We start from the raw sequence: 15283 nt of genomic DNA on the forward strand, positions 1-15283 counted from the left end.
TCTGCTCTGGAGATCTATTAGTTGAGCATTATGAGTCACTATGAGAGAGGCAAGAGCAACTGCATTCTCTCTGCACCAGAATAGTGATTTCTGTGGTAATTTTCCTCTGCTCTTTGCAGGAAGCTGCATACATAATCAAATGTGGAGAATGTAGCTGAATCAGGGGGTGAATTGAGGTGTCTAAAAATTCTGGAAAGGAAAACACTATATTTTTGACAAGAGATTTCTGCCATCCTGAACATTTTCTGTACATTACTTGGATTATTAAAGAGAAGACAAAATCTTTTAAACCCCAAAGAACTAGGTTAAAAAAAAAAGATACATATGCACATCTATATGTTTGGGATGACAGTTTAGGGTTAGGGTTGTGGAAGATCCCTAGCAAGAAAGGTATTGAAAGGGATAGGCAACAGAACGTGGTTCTTCTGAAACACTCTATAATGTAGGGCTTGTTAAAAATCAACTTGGGTTTATTTTTATTAACAGACCTTACATTAGGGTCTGTTAATAAAAATAATACCATCACTACCATCACTAGATATTGTCAAAACCTACATAGGTTTATCAGGTTTGGATTGAATATTATTCAGAGAAGTAAAAATAACTGTGTGTAAACAAAGTTTTCCTAACGGCTTTAGAATAGTCTGTATAGCATGATGGATTGGATGGCTTTTTTTTTTTTGCATTCCTTTCCCATTTCACCTGTGTCTTGTAATTGATGAAAGGCGGGGCTAGAAGGAACCGTGCTGAGCTATAAAGAGGAAGCTGATCTTTCCTCAATTGTCTTCAGAGAAGAAGCAGAGTCTTCCTTTCTTGAGGTAGCACACTTGTTCTTAAGCAAGGGTGTACTTACAAGTTGGTGAGAATTACGGGTGATAGGAAGAGAAGAATTTCTTGTTGTTTTTCAACCTTGTTTTATTGCTTCCTCAGCTTTCTTTTGTACTACTGAGTGGACTATTTCTTAGTTATGTCTTTCCTTTCATGGTCCTTTCCAAAAAGAATCTTGCAAGCAGCTTAATTCAACAAACAGGTTCTGTTGCTGTTTAATATTCAATGTGGTAATGTTATCTTCTAAAGTCAAAATTAAGGCAGCTCCCTTTTTTGCTGCCTTAGTAAGGTAGTCTTTATTGCTTCTTTGACATAAAATTGGCTGTGTCTTCATGCAAGCCATGATTTCCTCACTGTGAGTTCTAGTCCTGTCTTGGAAATAGAACTTTTTTTTAAGAGAAGTAAATTATTCAATAGGTGTTATTTATAAATTGGACTTTTAATCTCACTACACTGAAGCAGTAGGCATGAGTTTAAATGTACTCCAGAGGATGGTAGAGGAAAGGAAGGCCTGGAGGAACATTGTCCATGGGGTCGAGATGGGTCGCAACAAATAACAACACACTACAGAGCCTATAATAATAGAGGAATTTCTCCTGCTAAAGTACACCATTAATGTACTTTAGAAATAATAGGATTTGTCTTTGTGGAGTTAAAGTAGAAACTTTGATCAATATAAATTTGTATATGTATTTGTATTTATCCTCCCAATTTGAATCTACAATAAGTAATGAAAAATAGTCATGTAAAAATGATTTGTTTTGATAATATATTAAAAAAATAAGAAGCTAAAGCAAATGAAGCTTTAAACACTTAAAGCTTCATTTTAGTTTAAACTTCAACTTTAAACATTTTAGTTTAAACTTTAAACACTTAAAACACTGTCTAATAGCACAAAAATGAGCTGTGTGGAGGTATAGGGAAATCTCCCCCTTCAATAGTGAGTACAGCCAAGCTAGAGAAGACTATTTACTCCTATTCCAATAACTCAGATATTGCTGCACTTCTCAAACAATTTATTCCAGAGCAAAGAATTTCATTAGCTGTGTTTGACTTTGGTTACCAAATTAACCAATTTTCTTTAATAACATGATAAACTGAACTATAGTTTAATAAAATATGCTTAGTTTGCACAATATATTAAAGCACAAAAATCCAAGCCAACATTAAGCTAACCAAGTTCATCAAGACTGGCCTTTGATTACTCTTAACAAACCAAGTTATGTAACTAAGTCTATTACTGCAAAGCAGCAAGGACTACTCTAGCCATGCAACTCTCTGAACAAATAGATCGGCTGTTCTGGAATTGTCCTCCTTTTTTAATTTCTTCTTTCAAAAGGAAAAAAAAAAGTCATGCAGATTCTTTTAGGGACCACATCATTTTTTCCAGGATGATGGAAGCCTTTAATTTAGCCCCCAAACTGACGTGTCTTCTTTTGCTTCTGAAAGAATATAGGAGAGATGGGACTTCCCCAACTATCTCCCCCAATTGTGTTTGGCTCCTCACAGGGACAGCTAGTTGGCAAGAAGGGATAGCAGGTAGTGTGAGGAAAGTTATATGATCTAGATAGCCCATTTTCCCAAATCTACCCCAATTGTTTTCAAAATACACATTTTTTTCTGTTTTAATTATTGAATACTGTGGTAATATTGTCAGGGGGATACTCATTTATTTACTTAATTATTATTTAAAAAAATTCTAAAGGAAAAATACTTAAAAACTAAAGAGGATTATTCAAGGGTGTATCTGCACTCATGATATCATAGTGCAGAAACTCGACATCATAGAGAACCTACATGTGTTGTCTTGACAACCAGCTAGAGCTAAGCACTCAAAAAGTGCTTGTGAGAGATGGATAGGCTTTATTTGCCTTGCAGTTGAGCACCATCAATTGAGATCCTCTAAGACATACCATTTTTTAAAAAATATATGTACTAGATGTGCTTATAGAACTTAAAAGAAAAACACTTAAGAAAAAGCATCTTTTCTGGAACACCAAGTATCAAGGCAAGAACTGAGTGAGTGAAGCTGTGGAAGGGAAAACAATCCTCAGATCTAGGAAATTTGCAAATGTATACCCATGATGTGATAGGCATGTGTGGACAATACAGGCCAGTAGGAGGAGGGTAGGAAAGGCAACTGAAATCTGAAAAGTATGAGGGAACAAACTGATTTTTTTCTCTCTTTCAAACAGGGCGAGAGAACTGTAAACTGCTAAAATATCCCCCTGATCTGACAGAGAAGTGACAGAAAGTTCCTTCTTGAAAAAAATGATGGAGATGAGCGATTTTCCTGAGGGTCCTATTCTAGATACATCCGATGATGGGGCTGAGTCTCCACAAACTGAAGATGCAGGTGAAGGTCCAGATCCCCAGAATATTCCGGGTCCTTCCGAGCCTGCTGCTGCACAAGATCCTTTGCCGCGTGGTGGAAAAAAACGTTCCAAGAAAAAAGCCACCCTGCCTTCTGAAAAATCTGGAAGAGAGTTAAATGAATCAGAAGCTGCTGTACCTAAGCCACCTACTTCCAGCCTTTCCTTATTGATCTTCAATGCTGTTGCCAACTCCAAGAAGAAGTCTGGTATTTCTGTGCAAGCTCTTAAGAAAATCGTGGAAAACATGGGCTACGACATGGCCAAAAAGAAGCACTATTTCCTAAGAGCCATCAGGAATATGGTGGCAAAAGGTCAACTATGGCAAATAAAGGGCACTGGAGCAACTGGCTCATTCAAGGTCAATCCTGAGATTGAAAAGAAGAATCCACCAATAGTGAAAAGGAAACGTGCGAAGGCCAGACGTTCCAAGAGAAATAAAAAAAGAGCTGCCAGGTCTAAGAAAGCCCAAGAAGCTGCCAAGAAGCAAGCGAAGGCAAATGTCAAGAAACCCTGTAAAAGAGGCAAAATGTCTTCTGTTCGGGCTGCTTCAACCCAAGTCAAGGTGTAAACCAAGATGTCTGAGCTATCTTTCACAATGACATCTGAATAATAAAGCAATCACTGTATTTGAAATTCAACCATGTCCATATCATTTCTTTGAAAAATAAAGCATATTATAATTATGGGAGGGAGGTTGTGGGATATATATTATATATAGTTATGGAGTATAAATAAAAACACAAGATAGTTGTCAATATTCTCCCTTTGGAAATATTTTGATATATGTCCCACAAAACATAATACTCACTTGAGTCAATGGGATCATTAGGAACAAACTTGCTGGTATGCCATTAAATAAATGGCAATATAGTGAATGGTTACACCCACAATGCAGCTATCTTCAAATAGCAATTTAATTCCCCCAGAGCAATTATTTCATATGAATCACCCCACAGCATGCTCTCAACTTTACAAATGTCTTAAAATACTACATTAAAATTATTTCTGTACTTTTTCAATTTCTACACAACACTAAAGTTGAACTCTAAAGTTCCAAAGGAGAAATAATAACACTCACTCTTTGGGAAACAAAACCTGATCTATTTTATAGATCATTTATGTCAGCTCTGCCACATCAGACTTTCCAAAACAACTGTCCTCCTATTCAGATGGGAATATTCCAACCAAAACATAATTTATCTGTGCAGTTGTTAAAAAAATTATATTTCAAAATATATACTCAATCAAAGTACATGTTTTTATATGCTTAAATGGATGGCTGTTCCACGGTACCAAAAGACAATCCTGTGAGCACTTACATTCTGATCAGTCAAATCTTCCCCAACTCGTAACTAACACATTAGGCCACAGTCTTCTCTGACAAAAGGCATAAAAAGTATCAAACATGTTGTGGCCCAGGTCTCTCGGCCTAATCATGTCAGACACCTCTAATATGGTGTTTATTAATTAGGGGTTTATTATTAAATTTGTTTGCCATCTTGCCACAAGATGACTCTGGCTTACATTAAAATGAAACCATAAATATATGAATAAATATATAAAATATTAAAATTACAATAAAATACAGGTTATAACTAGAGATGGGGAGTAAGAGAATCTATGGGGGTTGTGGGTGGGTGGGAACCGCTATTAGTCAAACAACCACTTCCAGTGTGATAGTCCTTCATTAGGGCCCCAAGCCAACTGGCAGAGCCAGGTCTTCAGGCTCTTACAGAAAGTCTGGAGGATGGGAGCAAAACTCATGGGACAAGATGTTCCAAAGGGCTGGGGCTACGTCTGAGAAGGCATTTCTCATGGGCCCTGGTAGCCTTGATAGGACCCATTGCATTCCTCTCTGCTGGCACAGGCTGTACAGGCCTGTCCCATAGGGTTGAGGTGGTTCCTCAAATAACCTGGACTTGTGCCATGAAGAGCTTTATTAGTTATAACCAACATCTTGAATTGGATCCACAAGCAAACCAGCAACCAGTGCAGCTCTCAAAGCAGTGCTGTAACATGGGCCACTTTGAAGAGCCCCGAAGACTGTGCATGCCACCACAACTCTGCACCAGTTGAAGCTTCTGAATGCTCTTTAAGGGTAACCCCATGTATGTAACTCCTTCCTCCCTCCCTTCCCTCCCTCCTTACTTTCTCCCTCCCTTCCTCCCTCCCTTCCTTCCACCTTCCTCCCTCCCTCCCTCCCTCCCTCCCTTCCTTCAGTCTAGAATTTACCATACAATATATAGAGAAAAGAAAATTTATTATAGTACACACACACACACACACACACACACACACACACACACACACACACATTCATGCAAATAAAACCATTCTTAATATTTCTCCAAGTTTACAATCCAACAGGCTAAGCACAGCTTTCATTTCTACATTATTTATAAACAGCACATGTTCATAATAATATAAAAGTAACACATACAAAGGATAGAATACATTCAGAGTTCCGTATAGGTTTGCCCATGTTACCTTATTTGTCATTACTCTTCCCTTTTCAAATAATAGTCAGAATAGACATTTGAATTACGGCACTTTATTTTCTTTTTCCTTACACACAGCTTCAGCTATGGAAACCTCATGTCGTCACTGACTTCTCACTACAACAATTGGATGGATCCGACTGTTCAGGCTTGGCCTTTTCTTTCTTTGACCTTCTCCTCTTCCTCTTCCTTTGCTTGGCAAGTTTCTTTTTCTTAAGGATAGCTATTGCCTTTCTCCTCCTCCTCCTCCTCCTCCTTTTTCTCTTTCTTCTTCTCAGTACTTTCAACATTATTTTACTAATCCCATAGGAGCCTGTCAGGCCACGCCCAGTCAACTTCTTCAACAATCCTTTGGTCACCAAGGCCCTCAAGACTCTTTTGAAATGGTTCTTCCGCTTCTCCAGGCTGTAGCCAGTGGCTGCAACACTCTTTTTGAGGGCTTGCAGGGAGACACCACTGCGTTTCTCAGTGGAAGCCACCACTTGGAAAATGAGTTTGGAGACACCACGCTTTGGCTGAAGGAATTTCCAGGGAAAAGAAGGCTTACCTCTATCTTTTGACTTGTAAGTAGATACAGGTTTCATGTGTAGGCCTGAAGAAGAGGCTTGAGGTTCATCAAAATCATTATTTGAAAGTAGTTTTGGGGTAAAGATGTTGGCTGATATTGGTTCAGGAATGCTTTCTTCTGAAGATTCTGAATTAGCCAAAGAAAAAGTCATCTGTTTTTCACTTATGGTACCCATTTTCTTCTCAAACTCAGCTTGGTCTGCTATTTCCTCAACATGACCCCACGTTTCAGGGTGGCTTAGCTCTCTTCCTGTTTTCCTATTAATAGAGGTTCCTTCCTGAGTGCCACGTTAGTTTACTCTGATGGTTCTTCCAGGAATCCCCAAGACTGACTGACTGCCACAGAAAGTAAGATGTTGGGTGGGATTCCTGTGCAAGGCCATCCCACTTTGCCACAGTTATGATAGCAGTGGAGAAAGTGCTTGAAACTATTGAAGAGTTGCCATGGGAACAGCTTGGTAGATTGTGGTATCACAGTTGCTCTGTGATGCCTTCCTCTCTCTGTGTGTTATGTGTCTATATGTATGTCTCTTGATTAATGGTTTAGCCAGGGGTGCCAAACTCACACCTCGCAGGCCGGATGCATCATGCACTGGCCACGCCCATCCTAGGTTTAGTGAAGGGGGGAAAAGTTGCAATATGTCATGTGACGACGTGACATTGCGAGTTTGAAATCCATGATTTAGACTGACTCACTGGTTACCTCACTGTTAAGCAAATATAATAGAAGGTACAAATTCATAAAATTTAGCTAGAATGAAAGGAGATTTTGAAAGTGCAAACATGCTGAAGGTGTGACAAGGGAAATGGAGACAATTGAACAAAACAAATGATGTATTTATTTATTTTTACATTCAAGTATAAATAAAAGCAAAGACAAAAGACAGAAAGAAAGCAACTTACTCTGAGGTGCTCAGGTCCCTCTTGTACCTACAATTCAAAGAAACAGAGGTATTATATCCAATTACTGCAATGCTCTCTACATGGGGCTCCCCTTGAGGGGCATCCGGAGGCTTCAGTTGGTCCAGAACGCGGCTGCTAGGATAGAGGAGCCCCTTGGGCTCCGTGCACACCTATCCTGCGCAGACTGCACTGGCTACCTGTGGCCTTCCGGGTGCGCGTCAAGGTGTTGGTGACAATCTTTAAAGCGCCCATGGCATAGGGTCTATTTACGGGACCGCCTACTGCTACCAAATACCTCTCACCGACCAGGCGCTCCCACAGAGGACTCCTCAGGGTGCCGTCAGCTAGGCAGTGCTGTGGCACACCCAGGGAAGGGTCTGTGGGGCTGGAACGAACTCCCCAGGACTTCGTCAACTTCCGGACCTCGAACCTTTCGTGAGCTTAAACGCACTTATTCATCTGCGCGGGACTGGATTAGATTTTAAAGTTATTGGTTTTAAGGTTTTTTTTATTATTTATATTGTTTTTTAAATTCGGCAATAGAATAAGTTTTTTAATTGTTGTTTTTTAATTTGTATTTATATGTATTTTAACTGCCTGTGAACCGCCCTGAGTCCTTAGGGAGATAGGGCGGTATATAAATTTGAAAAATAAATAAATAAATAAATAAATAAAATTAGAAAAAAAGCAAATCATTTTATTTTTCAGTAATATATTTTTGAGAATGGCAAACATTCCTTTATGAGAGACAGTATGGCATAGTGGTTTAAAGCCCCATGGTAAGAACCAGGAGACTGTGGATTGTTATCCTACCTTAGATACAAAGCTACCTGGGTGACTCTGGGCCAGTCATTCTCTCTCAATCTTAGGAAGCCGATGAGGATCAACCACTTCAAAAATCTTACAAAGAAAAATGCAGGGACGAGCCCAGATAGTCATCAGGCATCCAAAATTACATGGCAGCCCAACTCCTTACCCCCCACACCACCACCAACCATCCTCATATATACAATTTACTCCCATACCCAATAAGAGACCCACAGCCTACTAAGTTATTGTTATGTTTTGAAAAATGCTCCTAGACTTAATCCCAGTACATAGTAAGAAAATAGAAATTATTTCAAAAGAGAAAAGAATTTGAGAATATTTCATGGGCAGATATTAACATTTCTTTAGTTGCAAAGTGATTCAATTCTCTCTGCGATGAACTTTAATGTTAAGCCTCAGTGGAAAACAATTTTTTTTTTTTTTGTTTACATTTATACCCCGCCCTTCTCCGAAGACTCAGGGCGGCTTACAATGTATAGGGCAATTTCCCACTGGATCTTTCCAATATAAATGCTACTGTTATTAATAAGGGGACTGATATGTTTGATAAATTGTTGGAGCACTCCTTCCTTGATTACACCACTGATTCCCAGGATCAATTCAGTTGAGGAAAGTACACTCTTCCTCCATGTGCATTCTTTCCAAAGCTGTTTACTATGGAGAGGAGCAGAACTAATCCAGATAGGAGGGACTGTCTCTTTAAATTACAGGTAGTCCTCGACTTTCAACCACTCACTTAGCGACCATTTGAAGTTACAACTGCACTGAAAAAAGGGACTTATGACCATTCTTCACATGACCATTGCAGCATTCTCATGGTCATATGATCAAAATTAGAACACTTAGAAACTGGTTCATATTTATGACGGTTGCAGTGTCTCAGGGACACGCAATCCCTTTTCACAACCTTCTGACATGCAATGTCAATGGGGAAGCCAGATTAACTGAACAACAGTGTTACTATTTAATCGAAGTGATTCACTTAACAACTGTGGCAAGAAAGGTGATAAAATGGGATAAAATTCACTTAACCACTGCCTCACTTAGCAAAAGAAATTTTGGGCTCTTGTAGTCATACGTTAATGTAAGTATTTTTATTTCTACATATAATTCAGTCCTAACAGAGGCTGGACAGACATTTATCTTTAATGTTTTAATGTGAATCCTACTCAGAATGAAGGGTTGGACTTGGTATAGTCTAATTTATTTTACAGGTAGTCCTCGACTTATGACTGCAAAAATTCAGTTGTTAAGTAGTTTTTGTTCCATTTTATGATCTTTCTTGCCAGAGTTGTTAAGTGAATCACTGCAGTTATTAAGTTAGTAACATGGCAGTTAAGTGAACCTGGCTTCCCCACTGATTTTGCTTGTCAGAAGCTTACAAAAGATAATCACATAACATTGGGACACATCAATGCTCATAAGTATGAAACAATTGCCAAGCATCTGAATTTTGATCACATGACCATGAAGATGCTGCAATGGTCATAAGTGTGAAAACTATGAATCACCTTTTTCAGTGCCATAATAATGGGGATGCTGCAATGGTCATAAGCAGTGGTGGGTTGCTACCGGTTTTAAATTTAGCTGCTTTTATCTAAAAGAGGGGTCTCCAACCTTAGTAACTTAAAGGCTTGTGGACTTAAACTCCTAGAATTCCTCAGCCAGATTGCAGGAGCCATTTTGGGTGAGGTGCAGCTGCTTTTACATTGTGTGTATCAGTTGTGTTGTGTTGTGTTGTGTGTGTGTGTAAAGTGTGAAAGTTGATTTTTGATCTTTTTGTGGCTGTGTGAGGTTCCTGCTTGTTGCAGGGGCCATTGGGTGAAGTGCAGCTGCTTTTACATTGTGTGTTTCAGTTGTGTTGTGTTGTGTTGTGTTGTGTGTGTGTGTGTGTGTGTAAAGTGTGAAAGTTGATTTTTGAGCTTTTTGTGGCTGTGTGAGGTTCCTGCTTGTTGCAGGGGCCATTCTGGGTGAAGTGCAGCTGCTTTTACATTGTGTGTTTCAGTTGTGTTGTGTTGTGTTGTGTTGTGTGTGTAAAGTGTGAAAGTTGATTTTTGAGCTTTTTGTGGCTGTGTGAAGTTCCTGCTTGTTGCAGGGGCCATTTTGGGTAAAGTGCAGCTACTTTTACATTGCATGTGAGTCAGTTGTGTTGTGTTGTGTGTATGTAAAGTGTGAAAGTTCGTTTTTGGTACCTCTTATTGTTTTGTATACTTTGTTTATTATTTTTATTATTTATTGTTATTGGCCACACCCACTCAGTCACATGACTGCCAAGCCACTCTCACCCAGTTACATGACCGCCAAGTCATGCCCAGTGTCACATGACCATTAAGCCACATCCACAAAATAAGCCACACCCACAGAACCAGTAGTAAAAAAATTTAGAACCCACCCCTGGTCATAAGTGTAAAAACTATGAGTCACTTTTTTCAGTGCCATTATAATTTCAAACAGTCAGTAAATTAATTATTGTAAGTCAAGGACTACCTGTACTATGATTTTAAATTCCTGGTTTGTGCTCCTGGGAAATAATATTAGGTTGGATGATATATCTTGGTAGTTGCAGTAGGGTATCAAATGGAGAGACCAACCTTCTTCCTGAAACACAACTGAATGCAACCCAACATACTTATAAAAGAAAGAAGATGACCAAAGAGAGAGAAAGGGAGGAGAGAGAGGGAGGGAAGAGAAGAGGGAGGGAGGGAGGGAGGGAGAGAGGGGAGGGAGGGAGAGAGAGAGAGATGCAGAAATAAGAAACAGCCTTCTGAGTCATTCTGTATTTTGCATTCTTATTTACATCACATGTACCCAAGTATGTTAATAAACTCAGATAACTTCCTTTAGTAGATTCATGCCCAACTTACACGCCCTCTCGTCTACAGCACATGATGTAGGCCAAGATTAAGAAGAGTAGAAAGCCCAAGAGGAATGGAAGAAGGAAAGTAAGTAAGAAATCACTGAAAAATATCCTATCAGGAGCATCATCAGGAGGATTAAATTCAGTCCCTTCTTCAAGCACTCCATCTCCATAAACTGGTACCATTTCTGTATCGTTTATAGTTGTAAGGTCTATCTGAGGAATATAATAAAGAAAAATGAGAAAAGGGGTGACACTTTAGATCCCAGGATTCCTTAATTGCTCTCCCTCTCCCTACAATACACAATTTTCTCCAACATTGTCTCACCAAAGTAAGGTTACACCAATCAACTTGGAATTGAGGACTGAAGTGATCATAACAGGTAATGATAGGCTGTTGCTCCAATCTGCATCGGTAAAGATTGTCAGGTGATTTTGCCTCTGTTAAGCATGTAGTGAATGGATCCTTGGACCCCACTTTAATATAAACCCTGAGGGATAAACATAGAACATACTAATGATTACAGACCTGGGAGAGTGCATCCTTTTTTTTTTTTTCAACTTGAAATCCACTCTTGGCCACTGAGTAGTATACCGAGGAGCACACTCCAATAAATAGATAAGACCGGAATGAAGAATTGGGCAGAGTCAGGACAGAAAGAAAAATATACTTGAATTAAATGTAATTGCAATACAATTTAACTTCTTCATGGTTGGATTACTCAATAATTCACCACCTCAATGATTACAATTCAATGACAAATTTTAGAAGGGCTTGCCTACAGGTGGTCCTGATGCTTCAGACTGTACACTCTTGCTGGAAAACGTAGATAGGAGAGAAATCTACAAAATGAAGTAAATTAAGTCCTTCCAATCAAAGATCTTAATTCTGCTATAAACTTACCTCAGTTTTCTTGAGCAATTGCTACTCAAAATTTTAACAATTGTGCTTTGATTGTCATTTCCAGGATCACGTTTCTTACCCTTCTTTCCTGTTTTCAATTGGCAAAGGTACACGGCCTCCCCGGTCTAACGCTGAGGTAATATTAATGACAGTCAAGCCTTCTTGCTCCCACATGCTACCTACAGCTTCTTGGAAAAGTTCTTGGGCATCTTTCGGAAGCATTTCCTCAACATCCCAGTTCTTCACAAAGAAATCGGCTTGGTATGGCATATCTCCATCTTCAGGTAAAGGACAGAAAAAAGGTAGGTGGGGAAAGGCAAGTGAGAACTACCCATTTCTGAGGGATTTATGGCATGCTTCTTAAAAAAGAGTTTGAACATTGCCTGCTTTAAGCAAACAGACAACCTGCCTTCTTTCAAAGAGATATTAATATTGTAATGTTAACTAAGGGATTTTTCATGACTCAAAGCTAGAAGTTAGAAGCCAAGTTAATCAAAGATCATATCCATGTTAAAGCTATCAGGTATATTTATTGCTTACGAACCATTTACCTGGAGATAATGAAATGCGTATTTCCATTGTTTGCCTCACAGTCTCAAATGTATATCTGTTATAGGCCATCACCTACAACAGAGAAGCAACAGGTTACTGAGTTATTGTACAGGTGTTTGTTCTTCTCTCCCTTTTGGTATATCTATTTATCGTAATTTTTTGGAGTATAAGACGCACCTTAGTTTTTGGGGAGGAAAATAAGAAAAAAGCTGATTGGCAGATGGATCGGCCTCCCAGAATACCCCCAATCAGCTATTCCTTTTAGCAACAGGTTCGTTGGTTGTGAGCTCTGTGCCTGAAACTTCTGAAACTCTGTTTCAGAAAAAAACTTTTTTTTTCTGCCTCTGAAACAAAGCTTCAGAAAAAGGCTTTTTTTCAGAGGCTTTTTTTCTAAACCTCTGTTTCGGAGGCTTTTTTTCTGAAGCTTCTTTCAGAGGCTTTTTTTAGCCTCTGAAATCTCCGTTTGAGAGGCTGGGCGGGGCTACTTTCCGAGTATATAAGACACACCCAGATTTTCACCCTCTTTTTGGGGGGAAAAAATATGTCTTATACTCCGAAAAATACAGTATCTATTGCCTGAAAAGAAAGAAAATTCTTCCTCATTTTCTAAAAAATACAGTTATTAAAGCCAAATAATTGTCTCAGAACACAAATGCCGGAAGGCAAATCTTTCTTCCATCAATTTGGAAATCTGAGATGAGGCTTCCCAGTATAGCAAACATTTCAGAATCAGAAAGCCAAACCTTAAAATGTTCACAAACAAGAAGGTTAGATTCTCACATCTTATTAACCAGATTTATTGCAACGAGAAAAAAAATAGGTTACCAAATCTTGAAAACTGTATACAGGCAATCCCCAAATTACAATAGTTCATTTAGTGTCCATTTGAAGTTACAATAACACTGAAAAAAGTGATTTATGACCGTTTTTCACACAAATTCATATGCTTGGCAATTGACTCATATTTACGGTGGTTACAGTGTCCCAGGGTCATGTGATCACCCTTTGCAACCTCCTGACAAGCAGAGTCAATGGGGAAGCTCAATGCATGTACCAGCAACGTTACTAACTTAACAACTGCAGTGATTCACTTAACAACTCTGGCAGGAAAGATTGTAAAATCTGACAAAAGTTGCTTAGCAATAAAACTGTCTTGCTTAGCAATAAAATTTTGGACTTAATTGTTGTCAAGGTCTCCTTGTATATATACATTAGCATGATTTTCATCAGTAAGCTCATTAGGGCAGGGATTCTTTGATCTTCTTGCTGATTGCCTCTGAAATAGCTGGAAGGTAACTATTTACCTCCCTGATATGGAAGGCATATGTAGCTGTTCTAGCCTTGTGATATTTTGGAAACTATCGTTCTCTTTCCAGATTCAGAGAAATCCATTACACAGAAATATTACTGTATTATAACTGACGGTTGAGAGCCTGTTGGATACAGTGGTTAAGGCATCAGGCTAGAAACCAGGAAACTATGTGTAGTAGGCCTGAAGCCAGATGGAAGATCTTGAGTCAATCACTCTTTCTCAGCCCTATGAAGCAGGTAATGGCATAGCACTTTTGAAATCGCAACCTTTGTGATTTCTGTCCCAGAGGTGTCCAACCCCAGCCCCATTGAGCTTCAAGCCCAGACACATTCAACCAAATACGTGGTCTCATCCCAAAATCCCCAAAGCTTTAACCAAAGACTGTCTACTGTTGACCTCACCCATTCCTAAGAGGTCTGTAAGGGGCGTGCATAAGAGCACCAGCGTGCCTACTGTTCCTGTCTCAATGTTCCCTTTGGTTGTATTCAATTTGTGTGGTTATTTCATGCTTATACTTATATATATTATTGTGTTTGACTAAATAAATAAATAAAATAAATAAATAAATAAAAATAAATACACCTGCTGAAGCTTAATCTAAACTGGATTGTGGCCCCCAAAACCTTTCATAGTTAATTAAGTTATTAAATTTTTAAGCCCCTACTATAAAAGGTAATAAAATACAGTGTTGAGAAAGCTTTCTCAACAAATATAACATTCTGAAAAGACACGAAACCTCAATGATCTGTTTGCCGATGTCCTTATCTGTGGGAGCTCCATAAAGGTATCCTGTGTCAAAGGGGGTACGTTGAATGTAGCGTATCCAGCGAGGCAGATCAGGGTGATGCAGAAGATTAGCATGGAAAGTGATGGGAGGGTCAAACGGAGATTCTTCTGAAAGATTTTAAATGCAGTTCAAGTTAAATGTGGTTTTCTCCCACAATAAAGGAGATGCTATTGTGAAGTTCTGAACTCAAGTGAAACAATACGTATACAAAATGATTTGTTTTTTCACCTAAATAATTTTAATTTAAAATGGGCAGAATTTTCTTTAAAAGGCTAATATTACGATAATAGCAGCAGATTCCATTAACAACTAATTACATATTTATTTTCTTATCTCAACAATCCGCATCTCAGACAAACCAACAACAGCCAAGCCTCCTCCAACTCCCATCTCATTGGGCCCCCTACCTCTGGTGATTACAAGTCTATTTTACAGACCAAATTCAGGAAAAACACCAGGCCCAGACAAGATAACTCCTTCTTGCTTAAAAGCTTGTGCTGACCAACTGGGCCCCATCTTCACCTGCATCTTTAATAAATCACTAGAGTTGTGCTATGTTCCTTCTTGCTTCAAATGCTCTACTATCATCCCAGTGCCGAAGAAACCCTCCATCAAGGAACTGAATGACTTCAAACCAGTTGCTCTAACATCTGTAGTTATGAAAACCTTTGAAAGGCTGGTGCTAGCCCACCTGAAAACCATCATGGATCCACTGTTAGACCCCTTGCAATTTGCCTACCGAGCAAATAGATCGACAGATGATGCTATTTATATGGCTCTGCATTACATCCTACAACATCTTGAATCTCCAAAGACCTATGCAAGGGTCCTCTTTATAGACTTCATCTCATCAATATCATCATTCCAGATAT

The 15283-nt window shown here is 38.9% G+C and overlaps 2 protein-coding genes across 2 annotated transcripts in view; both read right to left on the bottom strand.

Moving 5' to 3' along the window:
- Positions 1 to 15283, bottom strand: part of SGCA (sarcoglycan alpha) — a 59042-nt gene that overhangs the window by 11404 nt on the left and 32355 nt on the right. The window contains exons 3-8 of the mRNA XM_058183368.1: positions 14361 to 14518; positions 12312 to 12384; positions 11840 to 12038; positions 11185 to 11347; positions 10864 to 11072; positions 7172 to 7198 (exon numbers count right to left, since the gene is read on the bottom strand). Coding sequence (XP_058039351.1) covers positions 7172 to 7198; positions 10864 to 11072; positions 11185 to 11347; positions 11840 to 12038; positions 12312 to 12384; positions 14361 to 14518 — 829 coding nt within the window. The remainder of the gene's footprint in view (positions 1 to 7171; positions 7199 to 10863; positions 11073 to 11184; positions 11348 to 11839; positions 12039 to 12311; positions 12385 to 14360; positions 14519 to 15283) is intronic.
- LOC131198573 (histone H1-like) lies at positions 5795 to 6444 on the bottom strand. Its single transcript, XM_058183369.1, has one exon. The coding sequence runs from the start codon at positions 6442 to 6444 to the stop codon at positions 5797 to 5799; it is 648 nt and encodes a 215-aa protein (XP_058039352.1). The 3' UTR covers positions 5795 to 5796.

The sequence above is a fragment of the Ahaetulla prasina genome, chromosome 4 (assembly GCF_028640845.1).
Source record: "Ahaetulla prasina isolate Xishuangbanna chromosome 4, ASM2864084v1, whole genome shotgun sequence".
NCBI lineage: Eukaryota > Metazoa > Chordata > Lepidosauria > Squamata > Colubridae > Ahaetulla > Ahaetulla prasina.